This window comes from Pseudochaenichthys georgianus, chromosome 7 (genome assembly GCF_902827115.2).
Source record: "Pseudochaenichthys georgianus chromosome 7, fPseGeo1.2, whole genome shotgun sequence".
NCBI lineage: Eukaryota > Metazoa > Chordata > Actinopteri > Perciformes > Channichthyidae > Pseudochaenichthys > Pseudochaenichthys georgianus.
The window spans coordinates 16673167-16699368 of NC_047509.1; the positions used below are offsets into that span (position 1 = coordinate 16673167).

The following is a 26202-nucleotide window of genomic DNA, read 5'->3' on the forward strand; positions in this document are numbered from 1 at the left end:
GAGAGGATACAAGCAGGAGGCAGAGAGGAAGCTCTCAAGGACAAAACCTAAAGTCGTGTTGAAAGCAATCAGAATCAGTCAATGAAAGACAGGAAGCAGAAGCAGGCAGAGGACACACGCATGCTTAACTTACACTTAATCACAGCATTATTGCACGTCTCCTTGTGTGTCTGATCATGAGTCGTGAGTGTGCATTGACAGGGTCGGCTTTGAAGTCAGCTTTGAGCTAATCCTGCTTCAGTTCCGTATTAACAAACGCACAGGGAAAGCAGAACAGGCGGAACATGACAGGCTACTGGTATATCAGGAATACTGATATTGATCTTAGAGCCCACAAGCGGTTAACCACCACACCCCAACACAGTTGGCAATGTCAATATGCATCGGCACATCTCAACTGCCCTTCTCTTTTACATGATTCTTTTGCGTGTCTTTTCTAGCACAATCCTATGCAGTCCTGTGTGAGTGTGTGTTTGTGTGTACGTGTGCGTGCAGGTGTGGCTGACCTGTGGCTGAGCTGCACCCCCCTCAGGCTGGTCATGGTTTCCTCCAGGTTCTGTCGAAGGTCCAGAACATTCTGCACTGTCCTCTTCCTCTGGGACTCTGGGTCTGCAGAGGTGCATACACACAAACATGTTACATCATTGGTGGATGACATCAACACAAAACACTTTACCTGCAAACCACAGTATATACAGAGCACACAAATGCAAATAGAGAACAAAGTTATAATAATAGAAATATGACTAAATATTAGTTGATAAATGATGATCAGACCAATACAAATAACTTTTCAGTCCCCACACCAAAATATAGGAATACACCTATAGCTATTCATCTATTCAAAGCTGAAACTCAATTCTACAAGAGGGAAACAAGTAAACATGATGACACTAGTAAACCACACAAGGTAAAGATGTGATGGAGGTAATAGTGGCAGAGTGTGCCCACAGTTGTTTTCCCCAGACGGCAGTGGAGCAAACTAAATTAAATATGATGGCAGTCAGACAGACAGAACAACAGAGGAGACCTTTGGGACCAGACAGCTCTTACACTTCAATAGTAACCAGTCACATCCGCTGCCATCTGTCTGTCTTTCCCTCCGCCACAACCACCCTCAGCCAAAATGCACTTGTGCCCGCTCACTGCACTGTGCCCCCTTTGACCCTCGCTCTCAGAATAAACCAAAATCCTTTCCCAGTTAAACCCACCCGGCCAGGCCAGGCAGCGCATTGGAATGTGTCTCACCATTTCCTAATATGCTGTAATCTGCTCAGATTGAGCTTTGTACAGTCATGCTGTGCCAATCAAGCCAGCCTGCTGCTTCGTGTGTGTGTGTGTGTGTGTGTGTGTGTGTGTGTGTGTGTGTGTGTGTGTGTGTGTGTGTGTGTGTGTGTGTGTGTGTGTGTGTGTGTGTGTGTGTGTGTGTGTGTGTGTGTGTGTGTGTGTGTGTGTGTGTGTGTGTGTGTGTGTGTGTGTGTGTGTGTGTGTGTGTGTGTGTGTGTGTGTGTGTGTGTGTGTGTGTGTGTGTGTGTGTGTGTGTGTGTGTGTGTGTGTGTGTGTGCAACTCCCAGGGTTGTGAAAATGGATGCAATATAAGAACCAAAGTGCTTTTACCACTTAGTTATACAGACCTCCTGTATTCAAGCTCACGAAACCAAACATGTATTTCATAACATGTCAATTTGAAAGCTTGATATGGGGTCTTGCTCCTACCTGTTGTGGTACTATTATAGAATGATCATATCGAATCAGGGGTTAGATCTGACACTGAGATCCAGGTGAAATACTCATACAACAAATCACATATATTGTCAACAGCATCACATGACCTTGACCCTTTCCCTCCTACTCTGTGTATTTATGTGTGTTTGGGGGGGGGGGTGGTGATAAAAGATTTATAGTGGTAAGATATAGACAGTCTGTTCACCCCTGAGGTTCGGTTCAATAGACTATTAGATCATGCCAGCTGCCTTCCAAAATAAGCACAGCAGAGAGATTTATGATAACTGCGAGATGGGGTATTTTAATTACATGCATATATTTTGAAATAGTGTTCTTTAAAAGGACATCCCTTCCAAACTATATCCTCTGTCTTATAACTGTTGAACCCTACTGATATTGGAGACCCGCTGACTTTCTCTGAGGTTTATATTTTTGATTTTGAAGGATCTATACAAATTGATTAATGCCTTCAGGTCCCCCTCAGGATGAACTGTAAGAAATGTGGAGTTCCCTTTCATTTTCTCTGCAGTGCAATCATTAGATAACAATTTGAATTTGTGACCAAACAGCGGCAAAACTATACATTCCCATCAGCCTCTGCTGTACTGTGTGCATCTGCAAACTATAGCGTGTTTACATCCAAACTAAGATGTTTCACAAGGTAACCATTATAGCTCGAAACCATGTGTGTTATTTTCATTGTGAAGCATGCTAGCATAGCAGAGATAGCTTTTAGCATAGCTGTGCCTAAATACACTCTTAAAACTCTTTGTCTTGTTAAATATTTAAAATACATCCCCCTTTCATTTACTGAGCCCACGCAACAACATATTCTATATACTGAATATGTGACACATATGAACCTTAAAAACACTCAAACCTCACCTCCCACACACACAGCCTCCCTCCCATGAATCAGTCCAGCTGGCTAGTGAGGAGGTGAAGGAGGAGAGACCTTTCTAATGAGAGAGGAGGGGAAATCATGAGCTGCCAGAGGTGTCAATCTCCACAGCAGCTGCAGACTCAACACTGTGCTCACATACACACACGTGTATATGCACACCAACACACTGAGAAACACTTACAACAGGCCCGATTTATAAAGCTGGATTGATTTCTCCTAAAGGGAATGGCCACATAGACAATTGATTAGGCAGCCCTGGGGACAGGCCGCTCAGAGGAGAGATGATTAAGTCATTGTGAGCCTACCTTCTGCTGCGCACTCACACAAACAGGGCACATTTTTCACACCCAAAAATAAAATGTGTTTCTAAAATAGAACTTCCTTTGTTCTGCTGGTGGCGCTCTCATGGTGGTGATGCAGGGTATGGAAATTCAAGATATAAAGAACCGCATTTTAGCTTTTAAATGTACAACTTTCTGTTCATTCAAAGGTTTAGTAGGACAAAGAACCTCTTAAAAATGCAAGCACAGACAAAGTATGACACACACGCAATTTAATTGGGCATTTTTAATTACCCTAAACGTGAGCTTTGTTTAACATCGGCGTCAAATTGATTAGATACGGTCTGCATGATTACGCATGGGCCTGTGTGAGTGTCTGTAAAAGACTTCCTGTCCCGCCTCTGCTTTGGTTGTGGTGGTCCCAGCTGGCATTGGGAGGGGGGGGGGATTAGCGATGCAAATATCCCTGTCAGACCTGCAGCTCCCGAGGGGTGCAGATGAATTATACTGATCTGGTTTAAACTAAGTGTGTGTGTATGTCTCTGTGTCTACGTGTAGGGATGGGTGAACTCCATCTGCCTCTTCTCGGTTCACTTGTGAACACACACTCTGGACCTGAAGAGGCCGTGACACTAGCTGAGGAGGAGCCGCTCATAATGACCCACTCCGAGCACTGGGACGAGAGTCAGCAAGTTAGAGCGAGTGTTATTGTAAGTGCATGAGCAGGACATACTCTGCATCCTAATGACAGTCTGATTTCAAAACAAAGACATAGAGACTTCAAAGAAGAAAAATAGATAGAAAGTCCAATTTCAATCTAAAAACTCTTTTAATATTCTCAGATTTGTTAAATCGCATAAGATAACAATCAACCATGCAATACGCAATACTCTCAGTTTGACTCTCACTCAGTTTGATTCTGACTCTCAGATTGTTTAGCAGAAGGAGGGTTATGTTACATTGACACAAAACGACAGTGCCCATGTTTATCCGACATTTCACCCAGTGTGACTCATCGCTGTGGTTTTCATAGTCTTTGGACAACAATGGAAATCTGTGGCTCAGAGAAAGAAGCTATATCAGGCATTAGCTACACAGGCAATACTTGGCGGGATACGTTTTGGTTTTAGGACTTGTTGAAAATAAGAAACACATGAAATATTGCCAGTCTTCTCTCTCAAAAGTAGAGGAAGTTCATGATGTTGATGTCTGATGGCGGCTTGGCTAGCAGGCAGAGTAAACTAAAAAATAAGGGAGTACAACTGCTGTCCACTTGGTTTCCTGTCTTAGGTCACTTGACTCGCCTCTCCATTAGAAAGAAGAAGAAAAAACCTCTCCAAAGACACACTAATGGCTCTGTCCTTGCAGGAGTAGTCTGCCATTGTGTGTGTGTGTGTGTGTGTGTGTGTGTGTGTGTGTGTGTTCTGTTGGTCGAACACACTTATTGTAAGTCGCTTTGGATAAAAGCGTCAGCTAAATACAATGTAATGTGTGTGTGAGAGAGTGTGTGTGTATGTGTGTTTGTGTGGGAACCTTAAATCCTTCTTTGACATGTTTCTGTGTGGTGACTGTACGCATTTTAGAGTTCATTCATCTGCCCTTGGCTTCACCAGCAAGAGGTGCAGTTTTGTAGAATTAATATATATTTGAGTAATGGCCCCTAGTTCTATTCTTTCCTTCCTTTCCTCCGGAGTTCATTTGTCCCTGTCCGGTCCACATGTGTGCACATATGTTAGTGTCACCGTAACACTCCTCGGGCTACAGTACCCTCATCACATGATAGATGTGTGTGGTTCAGCATTTCTGATCTGCACCATACAAAGACTGTACCTCCATAATCAAATCCTGATTATCTATTGATTTGAGGAACATAATATTTTTAACATTTGAATAAATTCAGCACTGCTTTCACCTCCATGTTGCACCACATGTTCAGCTCATGTACACTCTTTGCATCAAATAAGACTTAAACTAAGGTTGTTTTTTTAACGTAAATGCACTGGTTTACGTGTTTCCTATCTGCCATGTGTTATACATTCTTCCCTTCTATTTGAGACTGCAGCTACAACATTCAGTAAGGTTATGAGGATATCATTTATTTGTACCACCAATATCACTGTCGATCATGTTTGTTTGATTCTGGGAAGCTTAAAATCTTTAAAATAGATACATTAAATTACAATGGCAGTCCTAAAAATCAAACAAATGCTGGTAAAATCCTTTGTGGATTTTGTTTAAGTTTTGCGCCAGACGTGTCACAAGGTAAAAGTGGTGATTACTTTGCATCTTTTACATGATTATTAAGTCTTAATTCCATCCTCTCTCTCCACTCAGAGTAGCATCCAGCCCTCTGCTGACCTCAAGTCAGTTTGCAAAACAGGAAGCATTACAAAACACAGCCATTCCTGCACATCTGGACAAGGCAGGACAAACACACGTGAACCCAAATGTGCACCCAGCCACAAACACAGGTGCACTTAAGTCTATCCGCTCCATCGGATGGCGCAACAGGAAATGAGGTCCTTGAAGATTGGATCTGATATGTGACATGCATGGCTAACGAGCATATCGGAGCAAAATACTGCACACATAATTTGAACAGTTGTTGTGGTTCAAAGTCCAAGAATGCTCACATGATTAGTGTGTCAATTGAGACGTTTGAGACAGAGAAGATATTGACAGAGAGTGTGTTTGGAGCAGCTGAGTGTGTTAAAATCCATTTAAAACGGGCACCACTTATGTAACAGTAGATTCCATAACAGAGACAGAGGGATAAACAACACACTATCTGCCTTAGAAACACAGACATGTGTCCAGATGAACATATGACTAATAGATCAAGAATCCTCTGTGCATAATTTAGCAGGAAGTTAACAAGTCTTCACTCTCGCCAAACCTTCTAAACCCTGCTCTGAATGATGACCCAAACACAAACATACATAACTAAACACACACCACTATATCTCCTTAACCACAGCCCTATCTGCTTAGAAGTCAGAGCGTTATCCGCTTAGAGGGGAAGATGAGGAAGCTTTAAGCGACTTAGTTGAGAGAAGTTTACTATCTCAGAAAGGAGGTCGAGACCTCACCAAGGTTACACTGAAAGAACACCTCTAGCACTGCTGATTAGGCTTGAAAACACAAAGAGTGATGAGTGTGTGTGTGTGTGTGTGTGTGTGTGTGTGTGTGTGTGTGTGTGTGTGTGTGTGTGTGTGTGTGTGTGTGTGTGTGTGTGTGTGTGTGTGTGTGTGTGTGTGTGTGTGTGTGTGTGTGTGTGTGTGTGTGTGTGTGTGTGTGTGTGTGTGTGTGTATTCCTCTGTGACGAGCTGCACTGGAGGAGATTAAACGTGTGTGAGGTGCTTTGAGAGTTAAAAGATAAAGAGAGGTACAATCTAAAACACACAAATCACATATGCAAACAGGGCTGTCAAAAAATCACCTGAAGAAGAAAACACAGTTCGCTGCATGAGCGTGTGTGTTGTTTGTGCGGCAGCAGTATGAAACTTCAAATACCCACAGCTTTCAGGAGTGTCTGTTGTGCTTCCTGTGTATGCTTGAAATCTCTATACTAACATCTAAATGCAGACCGAGCTGCACACACACTCGTGAGGCATGAACCCGGCATTGAGCCAAGGCAGACCATAATGTGTGGCAATGTTTGGGTGTATTTCTGTTCAAGAGAGTTTCCTGTGGAACTGTATTTTACGATGTACTTAAACCCAGCTGCAGCTCCGCGCTCACATGTCAGACAGACAGCCTGCACTTTTAATAAGGTGAGGCGCGACACGGTAGAGCTGATGACAGCAAGTAAATCCACTGCAAGTTGACACAATGATTTATCTTCTTGGTTATCCGATTAGTGTTTTACTCAATAAAATGTCAGAAAGAGGGTTCAAATATAGTGACAGGTTCAAATACCTTGTTCTGTCTTACTTAGAAACCAACATTTATTTAGTTTAATATCATAGAAGGTTAGGAAAAACAAAAAATATACACACTAAGAAACTGGAACCATATACATTTGATGTTGATGGCGGGTGGATTAATTTAACTAAGGGTCGCTGACATGAATAACATCTTCCACCAAAGTATATGTCACATTTCATATTGTAAGATAGATATGTGGGAGATATATTGCCAGCTTACAACTGACGCTGTTTCCATACAGCAGCTACGATATGCAGATATCATGAACAAAGGGCACCTTTATCTGGGACCTTTCATTAGCAGAACACACAAATAGAACAGAAAGAAGAACACTAAACATTCCTCACAACAACACAGCCTACAGAACTCTCATTCTTTCTTCATCTTCATTTCCTATCAAAAGACACAAGGGTATGCAAATCATATCTAAAAAATGCCCCACACATAAACCAGGTTTCTGTTATTGCCTGGTAGATTTAGTTGACCACCAACGTCTATCTTTTCTATTCTTCACCCTATTGTAGTAACTTATCAAATGTATTTTATTTATTTAATCGTTTATTTGGCAGGGACAATGCACGGTAATGAACACTTAAAACATTCAAATGTGTCAAGCGTAACAGTAAATGTATATAATCAAACAATATATTAACTTGTTTGTTTAGTAATAAGCACCGTGTGTATTTGTTTGGTGTGTAATGTAGAGGCTGATGAGACAGAAAGACTCAGTGTCCTAATATGATTCAGGAAGAGGATGTCAGGAAGCAGACAGCACTAATGCAATGGCTCCTGCATTAAGTCCTTAGAGACTGACCACTACGCATTGTGAACACACACAAACACACAGACAACGTACAATGGATCATTTGACATGCGTATGCCAGAACTTCCTGTTAACGAATACTCCTGGTGACAAAATCCTTGTCACACCAAAGAGATGTGCTCTGTCCTCCTCGTGAAACACTTGTACCAGAAATATCCTCTCCGCTCTCTCCCTGGTGTCAGAACGCTGCTACCCGTCAACTCACATCAGAGTTGAAAGAGAGGGAGAGAGAATCTGAGGGATGCTTTATTCCTCACTTTCTTTGGGCGTTTGCGTTTATTCCGCTTGTCACCACCTGCTCGACGGGAGGACGGCTGCCCTGAATCCCTCAGTCAGCGAAGCCCAGGGTGGAACCAGCCACTCTGGTCACACCCGCATCGCATTAGAGACTCAGCACTGCTATCACAATGGAGGACTGAGCATGAAAACACCCCGTCACTGCCAAAAGGATGAATAGAGCGGAGTATAGACGGGAGAGGATATCTGTGACTGAATGTGGCGCACAGCGAAAGTGCGTGTGTGAGCTTTGGACATTTGAAGCTGCAGCTGCTTTGTTGTTATTTCCTGCAGCGCTGTTAAGTTGAACAGGAGTGTGTTTGCCTTTGTTTGACTGCGTGTGTGTCAGCCCGGGTTTGACTGCGTGTGTATCTCTTCTTTTTTAGGCTTTGTCGATTTCTCTGAAGGGTGTATTGTACCGCAGACAGCTGACGAGGGTGCATTGTCTCCCACGAGCAGCCCACACACACTCTCCAAAGTCACACTTAAATAACACTCACATTCATAGTCAGGGCTACTTCTATGAGCATTCATGTGTCACTGAGTGTTATTTACTTCTCCTCTGCTGGGCCTTCACGGTCACATGTCAGTGACACAGCTCAACCAACACCAAAACCACACACCATCTTCAATCTTCTACCCTAAATCCTATTCTCTATCTGATCCTTCATAAAGTAAAACTCCCCCAAATGCCTAAATCTCCATCCAGACAGATGTCATTTGGGCTTTAATCTTTAATTCATTTTAGTCTTGGTGGCTGGCTTTTTTCCGGGTGATAGATCTGTGATTAGTGTAATGGAAGCTGAATCTTTTCATTATCTTTATGCAAGGCCTAATCCGGGTGCTTGCCGATGTCTTTAGACTGGATCCTCTCTAAACTGAGCCGGCCCCATGCTGGGAAAGGGCCATCGCTTTAGGGAGCTTACCCTCTCGCATACACCTCATTATAAGTGCTGGATGGGACCGGGAGGTGTCATTAGTGGCACACATCTGAGGTACAGCGCTTTAAGGAACCCTGGCTGTATATACTTTACAAGGTGCCATTCACATTGGCGCATTTTATTGGCGGAATTTATAGAGTTTATCATTCCCCGCGCTTATGGCTAACCTTGATGCTAGTAATACCGTTAACAATGTATCTTATAAAACACGCTGGAATTGGGAGCATTACAGCTGCAGGTCTATACTCACAATGAATTCTCTAAATCCAGTTAATGAAAAGCTTATTATCTCTCAGCGGTGAAACATGTACAGTATGTCCAATTAAAGAAAAACAGATTATACTGAAACTAATCTTAAATCACCTCTCAAGATAAACATATAGCCTTAAGTGTGTGTGTGTGTGTGTGTGTGTGTGTGTGTGTGTGTGTGTGTGTGTGTGTGTGTGTGTGTGTGTGTGTGTGTGTGTGTGTGTGTGTGTGTGTGTGTGTGTGTGTGTGTGTCAGAGATAGAGATCCTTTTCAAGTACATAGCTGATGATGTCAGACTGTCGTAGCATTTTCGTAGCCAGTGTCACAATGCATGCTGCTAGCTGTCACACACCATAACATGTGCAACACACAGGCGTAGATTTCTCTCCCTGTAGCTAACCGCTGACATGTAGCTTCAATAACAAAAGGCTATGACCGAGTTAAGGTCAGTTTTTCGAGATATCATACTGTACAGTGACACATCACTTTCATGTATGTAGGAAGCAGATGGGGAGGCGGTGGGAGTGTGCATGGGAAGGGGAGGAAAGGATCACTGGGAAGGATCCATCAAACATCCATAATCTATCTTCCTATGACAGGGCACACCGAGCAGAAACCAATTAGCTGCGCGTCCCTTCGGAAATGGAGAAGCAGATATGATAAAAGATGAGCCTGCAGCCGCAAGCTAAAGGGCAAGTTACAATTAACCTACCCCCTAACACACACACACAAACACATGCAAAAACGTGTGACACATGTGTGTGTGTTAGTTTAAATTCACAACTATCCTACACACTGGCTATAGTTTCAATGACAAGCCTCTGGCAGCTCGTGGTAGACTGTAATGAGCCAGGGAACACTCTTGGGTTGCCAGGTAGAAATTAGGATATTGGCTATTACCATTTTTTTACTCCAGCGTCCCTCTCATTTATCTCCCTCTGGGAACGAAGTCCTTCCCTACTACTTTCCTCCCATACATCTCAATTCTTACTCTCTACTTTCTTTGTGTCAGTCTGTCCCCTCCTCCCTACCTGGCCTCCCGCCGTGGGTTTGGTCAGCAACATTACAGCAAGGACTGGAACAAGGTCACACACAGATACACACACCACACTGTGTATAAACACACACACACACACACACACACACACACACACACACACACACACACACACACACACACACACACACACACACACACACACACACACACACACACACACACACACACAGGGCTGCAGGGGCAAGGTCACACACGCTGTGATTGGAGGCTGTGCTGCAGGAGGAAAGCTGGTGAAGAGCAAAAGAGGAAATGAGGAGAGAGGAGGAAGACAGAGAGAGGTTCGTTGATGGATGCAACATTATGTTCTCCTATCCAGCCAGATATAATGATCCACTGCACTATTCTCCCTCTCTATCTGATGCTATCTGCTCCTACAGAGATGGAGGGATGAAAAGAGAATGAGCAATAGATAAAAGGAAATCACAAAGTGTGTATGAATGAATAATGGATGCCGATTTAGACCTGGTTTGACCTATTAGTCACCAACTAAGTCATCTTTCTCGCAATACCCAACCCCCCCCACCCCATTACGATGTGAAACTTTGTATGTGTCCCGTTACAGTCGCCCCCGATGTGTGTGACAGAGTGTGTATTCACCGAGCTATCGGTGTGTGTGTGTGTGTGTGTGTGTGTGTGTGTGTGTGTGTGTGTGTGTGTGTGTGTGTGTGTGTGTGTGTGTGTGTGTGTGTGTGTGTGTGTGTGTGTGTGTGTGTGTGTGTGTGTGTGTGTGTGTGTGTGTGTGTGTGTGAATGATAACATGCTAACTACCTGCCCATGCCACCACCACTTCAGATTCCCCTCCCTCCTCAAACACGTTGCCCCCGGTAACAGGAGGAAGAGGTGGTGGTGGTGGGGGGGGGGCGGTAGTGACCATCTGTCAGTGGCTCTGAGATCAATGGAACTAGAGGGGTTGAGGGGGGGAGCGGTGTGCAAGGCTAAATATGTGGCCCACTGTGACCGGAGCCTGACTCAATATGCCGCCGTTTTATTTACCGACTGAAAACACACACCCCACTAGCCCCACTCACACGGGCTTTAGTAACGAATGGCTGATTTTAGGCTAGAGCCAGGAGATGCTGAGGCTGCGGTATCCACATGGAAACATGCGGTTCACATGGTAACAACGGCACGGATAGATAAATACATGGGTGGATTGCTTTTGATTAAAAAAGATATGCTACCCTGCAGACAGGATGTGGAGTCAGAGACAAAAAGGATAACATAAGAGAAAGAGGAGGGAGGGAGGCATTGGATTGGGTCATATATATATATATGGCTCACTGTGGCAGTGGGTCAGATGAGACTAGGACAAAACACTCCTGTGCTAGCTAAGGAATAAACAACCAAACAACGACAGCCCTCTGGAACGGCTTACTTCAGCAGATTCAGTGGGACACACAGAGCTAGTACACATCCACATTACTACAGTTTACACATATAGACTAAGCATGTTTGACTGCTACAGTGATGTAAACATGGGGATTTGTTTGCACCACCTCCAGAGCGAGGACTCTCCCTATCGCATAGTGAAAAGCACTTAGAAAAACACACTGATATTATGCTCTGGTGCAATAGAGACTGAACTCATTTAAAATGCACTGTTGATACGAGCTACAGTCAGAGCTGGAGGGAGTAGAGGAGGTTATCCCTTCCCAAGCCCAATTAATCAATAATTAACTGTTGTTAACATGTTGACATCATTGTAACCTGTCCTAAGAGGTGTCATGCTTCAGTCTTTAGGTTTTCATGCACAGTACGGATAAAATAACAGACTCACCAAGCATTTGGCTGAAAAGCAGCTGCTCCAGGTCTCCCAGAACCGTCACCACTAACTCTGGGTCCACCTTCAGAAAGCTCTTATCATCTTCTCCCTCTAAACCCTTCCTGTCTTTCTTCTCCTCTGTTGACAGAGATGCACATCGCATCTTCTCCCCTAGTTTCTTGTCATTAGTCCCAGTGTTCCCAGCTCCATTGGAGTTAGCCTTAGTGTGGTGGTCTGCAGGGTCTGTGTCAGCACTCTGGCCTCCCTCAGAGGCCTTGCTGATGGGCTTGACCTCAGCATAAGGTCCCCGTGGTTTGCCAGGGGCAGGAATTCGACTTGGTTTGCCCCCGTTTGAGGTCACCGACGGTGAGCAGAACGGTTTTCCCTGAAAAAGAGACTGTTCAGACTTTGAAAGGGTCCTGGAAAGTAGTGGTTTCCCACCCCCAGCCTGAGGTACCTTCAGACCCGGCTTGTTGGTGCCAGCACCCGGCCGGCTCGAATCATCCTTCCAGTTGGGAGATTGGTACAGGTGCAGCTTCTTCTCAGCATCAGTAAGCACACACAAGTTGTTTAATGATCTCTGCTTGCGGAGACCGGACGGATTGGGGACGGGGATAGATCCAGAGGAGGGCCGGTAGACCTTCAGCTCTGACCTGGAGGGACGTGAGGGTCCCTGAGGCAAAGCGGAGGGCTTGGCCGGGGGCTTCCTAGAGGCCATGGCCTGGGCTGATGTGTCCTGGCAGGAGACAGCCGCAGACCTCAGGTCTACCTCTCTGGGCTTAGCCGTCATGCTAATGTTAGCCACATTAGCCTCCAGCATCCCTCCTGCAGAGAGCCAAGCAACAGCATCAGTGACACACTGAGATACACACAAGCAGACTGAAAGAAATGGAGGAAGAAAAGGCTAGAAATAAGGTGTAAAAACTCCAAGGTTTGCCCCTCCTCTCTGCCTCCAGTGGGTCCAGACCCCCCGATTATGAGAATAAGGGTTCCCCCCCTCTGTTGAAAATGATGTGTGGGTTATTAGAGTGGCTGCTGCTGTCACCCTTACTCACGGCTGGTAATCCATGGATCTGCAGTTCTGTGTCCAGAGCCTAAATCCACATCCTCACAGCGTGTCTGCGGTTCCTTGTGCCACAATAGCGCTGCTAGAATAAAACACGCTCTGTCTCCCTCTCGGCTTCTCTCTCGCTCTGTATTCCCTCCCGCTCGCCAGGCAAGCAGCAGCCGACTGACAGGAGAAACAGTCGCAGCAGCGGCAACATCCCCCCTCCCCTTTCTCTCCTCCCTCTACCTCTTCCACACTCACGGGTTTGCTCACTCTACCCCCGCTGGCTCATTCACCCTCCCTCTCTTTCTTACTCCTCTGTTCTTTCCTCCTTCTTTCTTGTTGTCTCTCGCTCTCTATCCTCCCACTGGCTGATTCATCCGCCAATCATCTATCTCTCCCCTTCTTGCAAACGCGCACCGCAGATGCCGGGTTATGCTGAACAGCAGTGAAGGAAGGAAGGAAGGAAGGAAGGAAGGAAGGAAGGAAGGAAGGAAGGAAGGTCAAAAAAGAAACAAAGAAATCTTCATATTGACCTCAGCTGTGTGTGAATGATATTACATGCCACATATTGGAAGCAGAATGAAGACACACTCACACACACATTCAATCAGTCATAATCACATTAGCTGTTCTTTTCATCCATTCTCATTCAGATTTTCTTATGTGCCCTAATCACGAGAGGCCCACCCATGATTAAGCTGATTCAAATGATCTGTAAAACAGCCGTGACTGCAGGATCAGCTTCGAGGAGGAGAACAGGACACACATTTAACATCCATATTACTCAACCAGATGTGTCAGTCACTAATTATGCTTCAATTAGCAGCTAGCAGGCCTCAAATGATCACCACTGCCCCTCCCACCTGCATCATATTACCTCTCAACTCATCTTCATTGCTCTTTTCTCATTTCCTCCCTTCCTTTCCTTTCCTTCTCTCTTACAGACCCACAGTATGTAGCCCATCCCCCCAGTTAATATAGAAGCACAGGCCATTACGTTGTGCAGGGTATAGATTCATCACAATCTCATATCTAAGCACACCCCTCTGATTTAAAACAATATAGGGGTGTGTGAACGAGTGTCGGTGTCAGTATACTTTTGTCTCTCCTCCCCTGCATGTGTACGAGTGTGTGTGCATGGGTCTGTCTCCACCAACGTGTCACATTGATGAGACAGGCTCAGAGAAGGCCGAGCTCCCATCCAGGGACTCGCTTTGCTCGGGCACGGTCAACTACGTCACCTCGTCGCTCTGGACATCCCATCTTAATCAGCAAAGGACACAGGAGGAGCTCTTCTTCACCCACTTTATAATGCTCTTGTTTCACTTGCCATCAACTGTGATTCTTTGCTGCAAATAGCTACAGAATGTATTCCAGTAACGCCTCGTAAAATAAACAGAACAGGGTGGAGATCCGATAAGAGGGACAGGAAAATAGTATATTGTCGTCATTTCTCCTTTGTCTTTTGATTTCCATTACAGGTTAAAACGATGACAGAGCATAAAGTCAACTTTAAGTCCATTAATGCTTATTAACAATCAATAACTGTAGATGTTGTTTTTCTCTTTTAATGCATCCTGTCTGCTGCAAGTATTGGAGTGTTTGTGCTCTGGGCGTTTTACCATTAGAGCACTTTCTCTTGTATGCAAGCAGCATAGCCTGCAGCTGTGATGTTATCAGGTCTCAAACTGTTAGCAGTAGTATTCAAACAAGCAGGATGCTGGGCTTACGGCCATGTTCTGTTACATTTTCATAAATCGGTTGACTCTCAACCAGAGCGAAAACAACCAATGTCCTGTTTTCCAAGTCCACACACAGTATTAGATACTCATTTTCCAAAAGTACCCAAACTGGCGCCAATTGAGCCCAATGATGACAACGTCCATCCATCAGACCTTGAATGAGTGTGTGTAATACAGGAGCTCAGTAGCAGACAAAAACACAGACACACATTGGCTGTTTCATTGTGTAAAGGCCGAAGCCATTAGTTAGAAGCAGCTAGCTCTAATAAAGGGCTTATGTTGAGGAGGTTCTGCCGCAGAGAGGCCATGGCTGTTTGTGACAGTTATGGGGGCTCTGGGGGCAGGTAGCCGGCCAGTAGGGGGGTAAGGGATGTCATTTAAGGTTAATAGGTGCTATTTGTCAGTTCTTATACCTCCCTGATGAGGGATTAAGGCGAGTGGCCGCGTACAAGGCAGGTCTGTGTGGTGCACAGATGCACATGGGAAAAGACACGCGTCAGTGCTCTTGAAAGAACGAATACACACAGGTAAAGTGTGTGTTGGCAGCACACAGCTACTTGTTTGTTCAAGTACTCGTCTCTCTGGCTCCACAGTCTAATCACTTTAATATATGGCTGATGTAAACTCTCTCTCTGAGTCTTCGCTGTTAAGCTGACACACACACACACACACACACACACACACACACACACACACACACACACACTCACGCACACACAGAGCATGCTGTCTGTGCAGGGTGTGTGACTGACCTGAGCAATCTGGCCTGACATCAGAGAGCTGGCATGAGTGTGATGAGTGCCAGTGCTCAGACTTACCCAACACATTCATCTCATACAGACTCACACATTTAGTATGCAAAAGAAGTGTGTGTGTGTGTGTGTGTGTGTGTGTGTGTGTGTGTGTGTGTGTGTGTGTGTGTGTGTGTGTGTGTGTGTGTGTGTGTGTGTGTGTGTGTGTGTGTGTGTGTGTGTGTGTGTGTGTGTGTGTGTGTGTGTGTGTGTGTGTGTGTGTGTGTGTGTGTGTGTGTGTGTGTGTGTGTGTGTGTGTGTGTGTGTGTGTGTGTGTGTGTGTGTGTGTGTGTGTGTGAGTTTTAATGTGTTTGTGGGTAAACCAAAGTGGTCAAAGCCATGGGAAATGTACCATGATGACGTGGGCAAACAGTTCCATACACTTATAAAGACACTTATTAAGCAAAGTTAAGTAAATGTAGGAGAGACAGGTAGACAGAGATACAGGTATGAAAGGATAGATTGAAAACAGAGTTAAATAGAATGAGAGAGAGACAGGCAGGCAGTGAGAGGCAGGGTGTTTCTGTACTTAATTTCCCCTAGCATCTCTAAACAGTTAGGAACAGATTGGCCACTATATTTACAGAGCAGTCATGTGAGGTAGCCACTAAGACACACACACAGAGACACTGTGTGGCGCATTATATGCAAGTGTACAAAGTCACACAGTGTCTCCACTCTCCAGCTTTGAATGGAAATGTACTGCGAGAGCTTTTGATGTAACTAATTGTATCAGAGCAACGTAAACCTGCAGACGAACGATTCCCATTGCACGAAGCAGATGGCGCGCATTCTCACTTTCACCCACTCCCTCTTGTTTTGCTGATTTGCGTCCAAGTACATAAGAAAAAAAAAGTTGACTCAGAATAGATGAAGAAAGGGGGAGCGAGTCAACAAGATGGAGCATTCACCATGAAAGATGTATACTGCATGCTACTTTTTTCTTTTCTTTTTGTCGCTGCTTTTAATTGAACTATTCATATCTGAGACTGCACTGTAACTTTTATCCATGTATTTTTTCTTTTATCAATCAATCAATCAATCAATCAATGTTTATTTATATAGCCCAATATCACAAATGTTACATTTGTCTCAGTGGTCTTCACAGTGTGTACAGAATATCAGTATGACAATATGACACCCTCTGTCCTTAGACCCTCACATCGTACAAGGAAAAACTTCCAAAGAAAACCCAGTTTAAAGGGAAAAATGGGAGAAACCTCAGGGAGAGCAACAGAGGAGGGATCCCTCTCCCAGGACGGACAGACGTGCAATAGATGCCGTGTGTAAATTGAAAAGATAATACATTTGCAACATAGGTAGTCCAAATGTTTGGAAATGCATGTGTGTATTTAATGTTATTTAATGTTTATTTTATTAGCTTTTCTTTTAAATGACTGATTTTAAATGCCATTTTCGTAATGTCTTTCATTTTTTGTAAAGCACTTTGAATTGCCTTGTGTTGAAAAGTGCTATATAAATAAACTTGCCTTGCCCTTGCCTTGCCTTACTGATGAGGAAAAGAAGGAAGGAGAAAAGAGGGAATATAAGAATGTAAAAATATAATGCAGAGAACTTGAGAGGAGGTGGAGGAGGAGGAAGGATCTCTGTATGTGTGCCAGAGGAGCAGAGGAAGCCTGTAAGACAGAGAAAGGAAATCCTGCCTCACCGCCTCGCCGCTAATGCTACGTTTGCTTGTGTCCGTTAACACGCTAGCGCATAGGGTCCACAGGAACCAAGGATGAATACCAGACCATGACACACACATGAACAAGGGGAAGGCTCACGGTGACACACACTATGATACTACACCCACACAATAACATGGCTTTTAATGTCCTGTTTACACACAAACTACTTAGGCGACAACCTGATGCAAACAATGCGTGGCTTCCCGGTGTGAGTCAAAAATGTAAGTGTGAAAAGAGAGGGGATTGTTCAACAGTGACACACTGACTGTGGTGGTCTCTCTCTCTGGTGATAAAGCGCAGCATGACTCACTGGCTTAAGCATTTGGGCAGTTCAGCCACTTAAAGGCTATCCATGGTAATGGTGTGTCACTTGTAACCAACTCCTGATTCCGGAGGCACAAATGTTAATCCAACAAAAACACCATTCTCCCGCAGAGCGAGTGTCACACACTCATCATGAGTCACAACCAGCTGAGGGCTGGAACAACATCAGGGAATGTAGAGAAGGGAGGATGCATTTTACTTGTGTGTGTTTAAAGGGTATCGCTTTTTGTAGCTGCTCCCTCACTGTTGACATTCTCAGCACACTTCCCAGGGGTATCCCAAAATGCTGTGCTGCAGAGGCCGGTTGCTTAGTTACAGCGTGGTGTGCATACAGCAGCCATGTATATCATCAGCGTGTGCGAGTGTGTGGATTTGTGCTTTAGTCGGCAGAAATAAAACCGCTGTTGCAAAAGTAAAGATATACATTAGCATGTGATTTAAAATCTTATATTTATATATATTAAGGAAACATGTTTCAATAAACATCAGGAATCTTGAGCCAATAAGTCAGCGCCCGTGTTCGAGTGTTTGCTTTAATCTGCATGGGTTATTAATTTGACGGATAGATGTCTTTGTTATTGCATTCCTGTGTGTGTGTGTGTGTGTGTGTGTGTGTGTGTGTGTGTGTGTGTGTGTGTGTGTGTGTGTGTGTGTGTGTGTGTGTGTGTGTGTGTGTGTGTGTGTGTGTGTGTGTGTGTGTTACACACATGACTGCCTCCATAACTCCACTCCCTTGGTTGGGAGTCACCCCAGAGGTCAAAAAGGATCTTGAGTGTGTGTACTCATTCACCCATTTCTCAATTCAGCCCTCTCCCTCCTTTCTTTCTCTCCTCTTTTATCTCTCACTCTATCTAATGCAGACAGAGGAAGGAAGGAACTGTCCTTGGGGGGAGGGAGAAGAAGGAGGTGGCAGCTCTGTCTCAGTGCATCGCCACACAACGGGTGGACGGCTCAGCGTGTGAAACCAACGGGAAAATGAAAAGCTTCCATGTGCAAATTTCCACTTGTTCTTTCCCCACATATATCAATGGGTGCCTTCATGCTCAGGTATGGATTATGTGCATTCATGTGCACTCATTTTCCCACACTCATGTGATGTCTACCCATCAAACAGAACTCCAGACAGGTCAAAGTTAGGGTCAAATGAGCATGACATTAAACCCTAAATAGTGATTACTGCCTCACTCCTGGTGATGGGTGACTTTGTAATCTAGTCCACTTTTATGTCTGATCATCTTTCCAAATCTACTAAACCACTCACCAATGTCCACCGCCAACTCGGCATATGTCTGTCAGATTAGATTGACCAAAGAGGATTACGCACTAGTAGATGCAGCAGGGTTATCAAAATGCTATCCAGTAGACCGGCCGGGGGAATTAAAAAGGGAATATAATTTATAATCTGCATGCTGAATCATTGAAAATCATTGAAAATCTTCAAAATTACAAACACATTATGATATTCAAACTGCAGCCTCCATAATAACCCTTAAGTTTAATCAACATGTCTCGGACACAGTTTTAACAAAAACTGAACATTATAATGCTCACGAAAGCAGAAGTTTTTAGTTACAGCACCTAGCAAACTTTCAAATTAGAGTACATAGTATATAAGTATAGAATCTATACTTATATACTATATACTCTAATCCGTTAATGGACTGGGCTATATTACATTTAGTATAACAAAGTACAAGTTGGGCCATTGCCACTGAATGTAATTTCTGGCTAGACATAGATCTTGACGGACACATCATGAAATCTCTGCTGCAGATAGTGTTACTGTTTTAAGGAACACATGCCCGGTTTCTGTCAAAATAAAGTGTAAATCAAACACCTGGAAAGTACAATTCCCATTGTTTTCTGCCAGTAAATGTCAATATCAGATGAGGATGGGTGTGCAATACAGTGCAGTATTTCATATCCATGTGTTTGTGTGCGAGAGAGCGAAACAGAGAGAGAAGGAGGGACAGCTGACGGACTTTGAGAGTGTCTGTAGGGAATATCCGGTCTTACCCCCTATCGCGAGCTGGAAAATGATACACCGACCACATCACATTTATCTTTCAAACACCATCTGTGTACTATCACACAAGCGCACACACACACACACACACACACACACACACACACACACACACACACACACACACACACACACACACACACACACACACACACACACACACACACACACACACACACACACACACACACACACACACACACACACACGGTCAGGAGGTCTGGGGTCTAATGGAGAGACCACATGGTGCTACAGTCACATTCGATGTTCAGGTCTTCATGCAGGGCTCCAATAGGAGATGTAAGAGCTGATTATACCTCTCATTCAATCTGAGTTAATGTAGGCATATGGAATTAATCAATTTATGGAAAAATACTCTTTGGCTTCAGTCAAGTCAACCATAACCAACTATGAATATATGTTCACCAATATATGTTCATTTTCATTCATTTCTTATTTTAAAGTTACCTAACTGTATATCATTTTATTTTAATTTGTATCTTTGATTTTTATCTTTAATTGTATTAATCTCTAATCTGTGTGAATATGTTCTGTTCTGTTTTTCATTCTTACCCTGTTGCTGATAAACTACTGAATCTCCCCCCGGGGGTTAATAAACGTCCATTGTATCTTATATCACTTGACTTGGCCTGCCCTCGAGTTCAACCAGAACCCTCAGCTTGGAAATATTCCATCAATGTTTTTATCACTGTGCACACATTAAGTGTTTGTTCTCTCCCTCCTTAAACAAAAGGAAATCAATTTACCCACTGACCTTATCAGGCCTCCTCTCACTGTTTCTCCTTTCCTTCCCCCTACACTTTGCGGTCCTCCCTGTTCCCCTCCGTTCCCTAAATTACAGTCATTACGGTGTCAGCCCACCCTCCATGTAAATGCAGCTTCAGAGGAGTCTAGGACACATTAGTTCTGTTTCTAACGCCTTCTAGGGAACAATTACAAGGCCACATCCACAGTCCCAAGACAGCCAGAGGCGTTTAAAGACAGGGGCTGGTCCTCCACGAGCTCCCCTCCCCCCCTTTCCACAACCTGCTGGTGTTAACCTTAAAAAAGCTTTTAAAAGTTTGTTTTATTTGCAAACAGCTCTATTCTGGTAGCTACACTTTTAGACAGGCACGATGGTGGGACTAGCAAGTTTAACGGTTAAGGCAACTGCTTGTGACATAATATATTACAATACCATGTCTGAATATACTGTGTACGTACAGTTGAGTTATGAAGTATTACGACAGGGAAACATTTTCATTGAACTGGCCGGAGTTGTAGCCACTAACAATGTTATACCGAGGTCCACGACTGGCTGAGGAGGTTGTAGTGAGAAAATAGCTGCAATTTTCTTTATTTTAGAGATTTACATTTACTACTAAAGGCACATTTTATGTGTTTTATTTTGATCTGATGCTATTCTCTGTTTTCTGTATCGAAATGATTTATCTCTGAGAATAACAATATAGTAATGGTATCCTTTAGTGAGCTTTTTTCTAAAATGTTTCACAATTTCAAGGGATATTCTGGAATCCAGCCCAAACATTACTATTTAATCCAATTTGATCCACATAATTCAAGTCTCATTTATACTGTTATATGCTCACTACTCCCCAAACGAATGGATCATCGCTAACATCTTTATTGAAACAACGTACCCATAAAGAATGAAAATGCATGTGTTTGGGGAGCATTGAGCAAACGACCGGGTAAATGAGATGGTGTCTTTAAACATTGCCGCCCAATTACTTCAAGACTTTTCTCCTGATTTTTGATTCATCGTTCACTGTTGAGGCTTGTAGGTAATAAAACATTTTCTTCAAGGATTCACGGGAGCGTGGGATAAGTAAACGAGGAACAAATGTTAATTTTGTGGTATTTCTAGTACTCATTGTTCCTACATTTGGCGACGGTGTATAACAAAGCAAGTTGATTCTTACAGTGTTAACCCAATAATATATATATATGTATAGCCACACCCTTTAACACTGTAAAAACATTGTCACTGTTTAATTTAAAATCTAATGTGCAGGAAAAATGTAAAAACTGTACAGATATTGTGCCAGATGTGTATAAACTCAGAGATGTTGCCCATTAAAGTTGAATACACACAAGTCAGGGCTGCACGTGTCAAAGCCAGGCAGTTGGTCCCCTCCTATCCCACTGACACCACATCACAAAGAATGATTCACTGAGCCACTGATAAAGTCATATCTCTGAAGCCTGCCCACATCCCTCGACTCACGCTGACCACCACAAAGCACGACCATAGCTGTGGGTGCAGAGGAAACCATTACTCAAAAGGATGGAGAGGAGGTCATGCTGGGACTGTGGCTTTATAGGTCAATGAAGCTGGAGAGGAGCGTGAAAGACGATGGAGAGAAAGTGGAAGTGGAGGAAGGGTTTAAACTCCTCGGCAGCTCTTGGATGAAGCTGAAATCAATGTGCATATACTGTAATAATACTCATTGGCAGCGAGTTGAGAAGTGCCCGATTTCATCCCATTACTGACCCACATCAACCCTGTCACCTTCCTTCATCTTAACATCCTGAGCCCATCTCTCTGCTTTACATCTCTTAAGAGACACGCACTAAATGACACCGCCTAACAGACACGGCTCCTGAGGCCTGATGGGGAGGGGAGGGACCGAACATTTAGACAGAGAATGGTTGTCCCCGAGTCCCCACTGAGTCTTTTCAAGGTTCACAAAGAGACACAAAAGTCGGCATGCCCTTCTGACGTCATTTATGCCGCAGTAATTACGTCTGGTTGACAGAATGTAGGTATACGCTTACGCATCCGTATCCATTGTCACCCTGATGTCAATTGGACAGAACTGGACTAGAAGCAAAGAGCAAAAATATTTAAACAGAAAAAATAAAGTGTGTTGCTTCTGAAAAATGTGCTAAAGAGTATCATCTTAGTATACCTGCATTCCCCTGTGTGTGTGTGTGCGTGTGTGTGTGTGTGTGTGTGTGTGTGTGTGTGTGCGTGCGCGTGCGTGCGTCTTACCTAGTGTTAGGTCATCACAGCAGACTTCTATGGATCCAGATGAGCAGTCACTCAGTTCATCCACTGTAAAGTTGCTCTCCTGTGCATGCAGCCTGTACACACAGCCGTCACACTCCTGTTACTGCTCATGCAAATCACTCATCAAACCTCTGATTACAGTCACACACACAGCAGAGGAACTCTCAATCAATGTGTGTCACGTTGATGTTACTTTAATGCAAATCCTATACACAGAAATACTGATAATGCACAAAGTACTGTATATTATTCCATCTTTTTGAAAGAAAATCATTTAAGGTGTTATCGTGAATTTTCTCATTCTTAATCCTATAAAGTACGGTAAGTAATGCATTCATTTTAGAATAATTTGTTATGCTTTGACTGATTCATTCTTCATTGATTCTTCGCTAAAACACGACACTCAACGACACACTTCAGATTGCGGCTGCACGGTCTGAAACAATAACTCATTATTTGGACTTATATTGATGATTCATGATATAAGAGGGATTGATCTTTTTGGATCATTATCATTGAAACATATATTGAAATGATCATGAAGTGTTATGAGGAGAGATTCATCAAGAGAAGGGAATGGTTTTACGATTAGGGGCGTCGTTGGTAGCTTGTGATCAAAGTGTTGATGGACTGCTGTACCACCACTCACCTGTAGCTGAAGGGAGCCACAGTGGCCATGTTGACTTTGGGTGTGTGTGTCTCTGTGGACGCAGCCTCCTCCTGTAGACGTTGACCCAGCATTTGAACAGCCATCTTGGACATTATTGGCATGGTGAATGTTATTGGTGGCAGCGGCATGGGACAGGGAGAGCGGGCCGGACTACCATCCTCAGGAGTGTCCATCTCCTCGTCTGATTGGCTGGTGGAGTCACTGCGACCTCTGATGGCGTGCTCATAGCTGGTTAGATCAAGAGTGGGCCGGAGGTTACCGTTGTTCGACTGGGCTGGTCGGTTTTCTGGAGCATCTTCCTCTCTTTGTGGCGTGACCCCCCCCGCTGCCTGGGAGTTGGAGTTGTCTGCTCTCCTGAACTGCAGCGGGGGGCGCAGGTTGCTGGTCCCCCATGTTTGGTTCTTATTGGGGAGGGGGGTGTTTCTGTTGCCGTCATGAGGGAACTGTGAGGGGATCTGAGGCGGGGCGAGTTTCCCCAGATCCAGTGTGTCTTTGGAGTGTTGCGGTGGTGTCCTGCGCTCCGTCAACGGGCTGTTGTAGGCCGAGCGGGACCCCTGGGGGGCAGGTAGAGCACTCACTCGCTGGAAGAGCTGACTCTTCAGACCGGTGTCTCTCTTGGGGTCCCTGGAGGAGGGCCCGGGGATGCCAGAGCTGCGTGGGCAAAGTAAAGGAGAGTGCCTGGGTGTGTGTGTGGGAGTGTGTGTGGGTGTGTGTTTAGGGGTCTGTGTTGAGGGCCTGGGCAGGTCTCCAGCCCGACGGCGGGTGTCTGCTTTGGGGGAGGAGGGCAACAGGCTGTGAGGGAGGGGGATCCCTGACGTGGGAGGAGCCCGGGGGGCCGACTTCACATTGACGCCCCCACTCATTCTGACCTGGAGACACACGGGGAGAGAAACACCTATGAGTCAAAATGTTGAACACTGACGCTAGTTCTTCACATTCAAACTAAATCCACAACAGTATCAGTCAGCAATGTTTATTAATTTAAAGGTTAATTACACTGTCTTCAAATCGAATTACATTTTAATCCAATAACATTAAACTAGAACGTACTGTTCCAAACACTGAGTGGTTAAAAATCCTTGGTATGTGAGCATGTGAATCGAACACATATGACAAACTGAGTCATTGTAAACCACGAGTTGAGCTTATTTTCAGCACGGCATGAAGCGTCTGCGCGATCAAATGTGCCTGCTGGGAGCTCAAAAAAACAAAAACAGCTTCACATGCTCACAGCAACATCTCCCAGCTGCCTTTGGAGCGTTATGTTCTCGGAAAACTGATTTTCTGCATTTAATGAATTCTAATACACACCCACAAGCACTCGCCACACACTGCTCTCTAACATATATGAGCTTCAGAGGAGGTATGAGATATTTCTCACCTGATTGGCTATGATTCCAGATATTCACAGTTCACCTCTCAGAAAAACCCAAGAAATCTAAAAGTCAGCTTGATATTCTTAGTTCCCTTTCTCTTTCACACAGACCGCAGCGAAGTGTTATTCAAGTGAAACATTACTCTTAATGACGTATAATCAAACTACTTGGTTCTGCTCTGCTGGAGGGAAATAGGACGAGAGGCTGTGAGGTGGGAAGAGAGGGAGGAAGGGAGGGAGGGAGGGAGGGACGGGAAAAGGGAAGAAACAGCTTGTGTAGAACCAGAAGGGTCACAGCATCTTGAATCTTTGCCCAGTCTGTGAAAATGCCTGAATACATAATATATACATAAATAAACCTTTTTCTTTTTTCATTTGATGACCAGCTTTTCCATAAAAAAATAACTGCGAAAACATATTTCAGCGAGTGTTTCAAGAACGTCTGAATAACAAATATTGTTGCTGTTGCGGTCCAGATGTGCAGGGGTGTGTCTACAGCTTGTCTGGCGTCTAACCCGTTTATAAACATATACTGTATATAGATACGTATGCATACAAAGGTATGTATATAATGTATATGTTATACTTCCTGTATAACACTTTTGCTTTGAATCAGTGCAAGATAAGTAGATGTTTTGTTATAATTACACATACTCACAAATATAGAGGATTTAACGCTTAATCCTACTTGCCCTTTCGTAAATAGCAGAACTTGTTTTGCCAGAAGACTTCTTGAAAGCTCTCTTTAGTAAATTAGAGTTGTGTCGAATTAAGCCGTCAGCGTCACGAGGATAAAATGATAGATTATACGGGGGAGCATCTAATCGCAGTATTGCTCATAGACAAAACCTCAAAACAGGCCCAAAAAACCCATTTCTAATAAAAGGAAAGGTTTGCTTCATTATAGGACACATTCCTTTCACCTACTTGTAATATCATACTGACACAGATAATGGAGATTGTATTTTTGCCACGGACTGGTGCTCTATATCATAGATAATCGCTAATGGAGACCTGCACACGAGCATACAGAAGCAGTGATGCAGCAGAAGGTAAACAGTGACAGATCATCCATCCTGCTTTCTCTTCATTCCTCATCCTAAATTCCTCTTCCTCCTCTTCCCCCACCCATCTCTGTTTCTCTTGCCCTTTCCCTCAGCATGGTTAGTCAATGATAAGCATCAGAATTTCTGTCTGTCTGATACAATTCCTGTAAGGATTCCAGGGGCACAGGTGCGGTCTGGCTCTCTGGCTCTCTGGCTCTATCTGTATGGAAATTGGCCGCTCCCCGGGGACGCCGCGGGGTCACACCAGTACTACTGCCGCCCACGTAAGGACACACCGAGGCTCAGCTGGCGGTGGGGATGCCCGTGTGTGTATATCCACAGAAAGAGACAATAAGACGTTTCTGTTGACTGGAAGCAGCAGCTGAAAGCGGTTTCAAATCTGTCCAATCAATTTGAAGTGATATTTCACAGCTGAAGCGTGTGACATTTGTAGGGTATTATGTCTGCGTCATGTGTTCAGACTAAAGGAGGTAAAGACTCTGT

The 26202-nt window shown here is 44.2% G+C and overlaps 1 protein-coding gene across 6 annotated transcripts in view; it reads right to left on the reverse strand.

Annotated features, from left to right (window-relative positions):
• The window catches only part of nav1a (neuron navigator 1a), a 91499-nt gene that overhangs the window by 52134 nt on the left and 13163 nt on the right, over nucleotides 1–26202 (reverse strand). For 4 of the 6 annotated variants that reach the window (XM_034088055.2, XM_034088054.1, XM_034088061.2 and 1 more), the window contains exons 3-6: nucleotides 23257–24146; nucleotides 22590–22681; nucleotides 11964–12773; nucleotides 507–609 (exon numbers count right to left, since the gene is read on the reverse strand). In XM_034088055.2, the coding sequence (XP_033943946.1) occupies nucleotides 507–609; nucleotides 11964–12773; nucleotides 22590–22681; nucleotides 23257–24140 (1889 nt within the window). In that variant the 5' untranslated portion in view covers nucleotides 24141–24146. Of the gene's footprint in view, nucleotides 1–506; nucleotides 610–11963; nucleotides 12774–13003; nucleotides 13188–22589; nucleotides 22682–23256; nucleotides 24147–24658; nucleotides 24808–26202 lie in introns of those variants that run through there. The other 2 variants (XM_034088056.1, XM_034088063.2) reach the window with 2 other exon arrangements.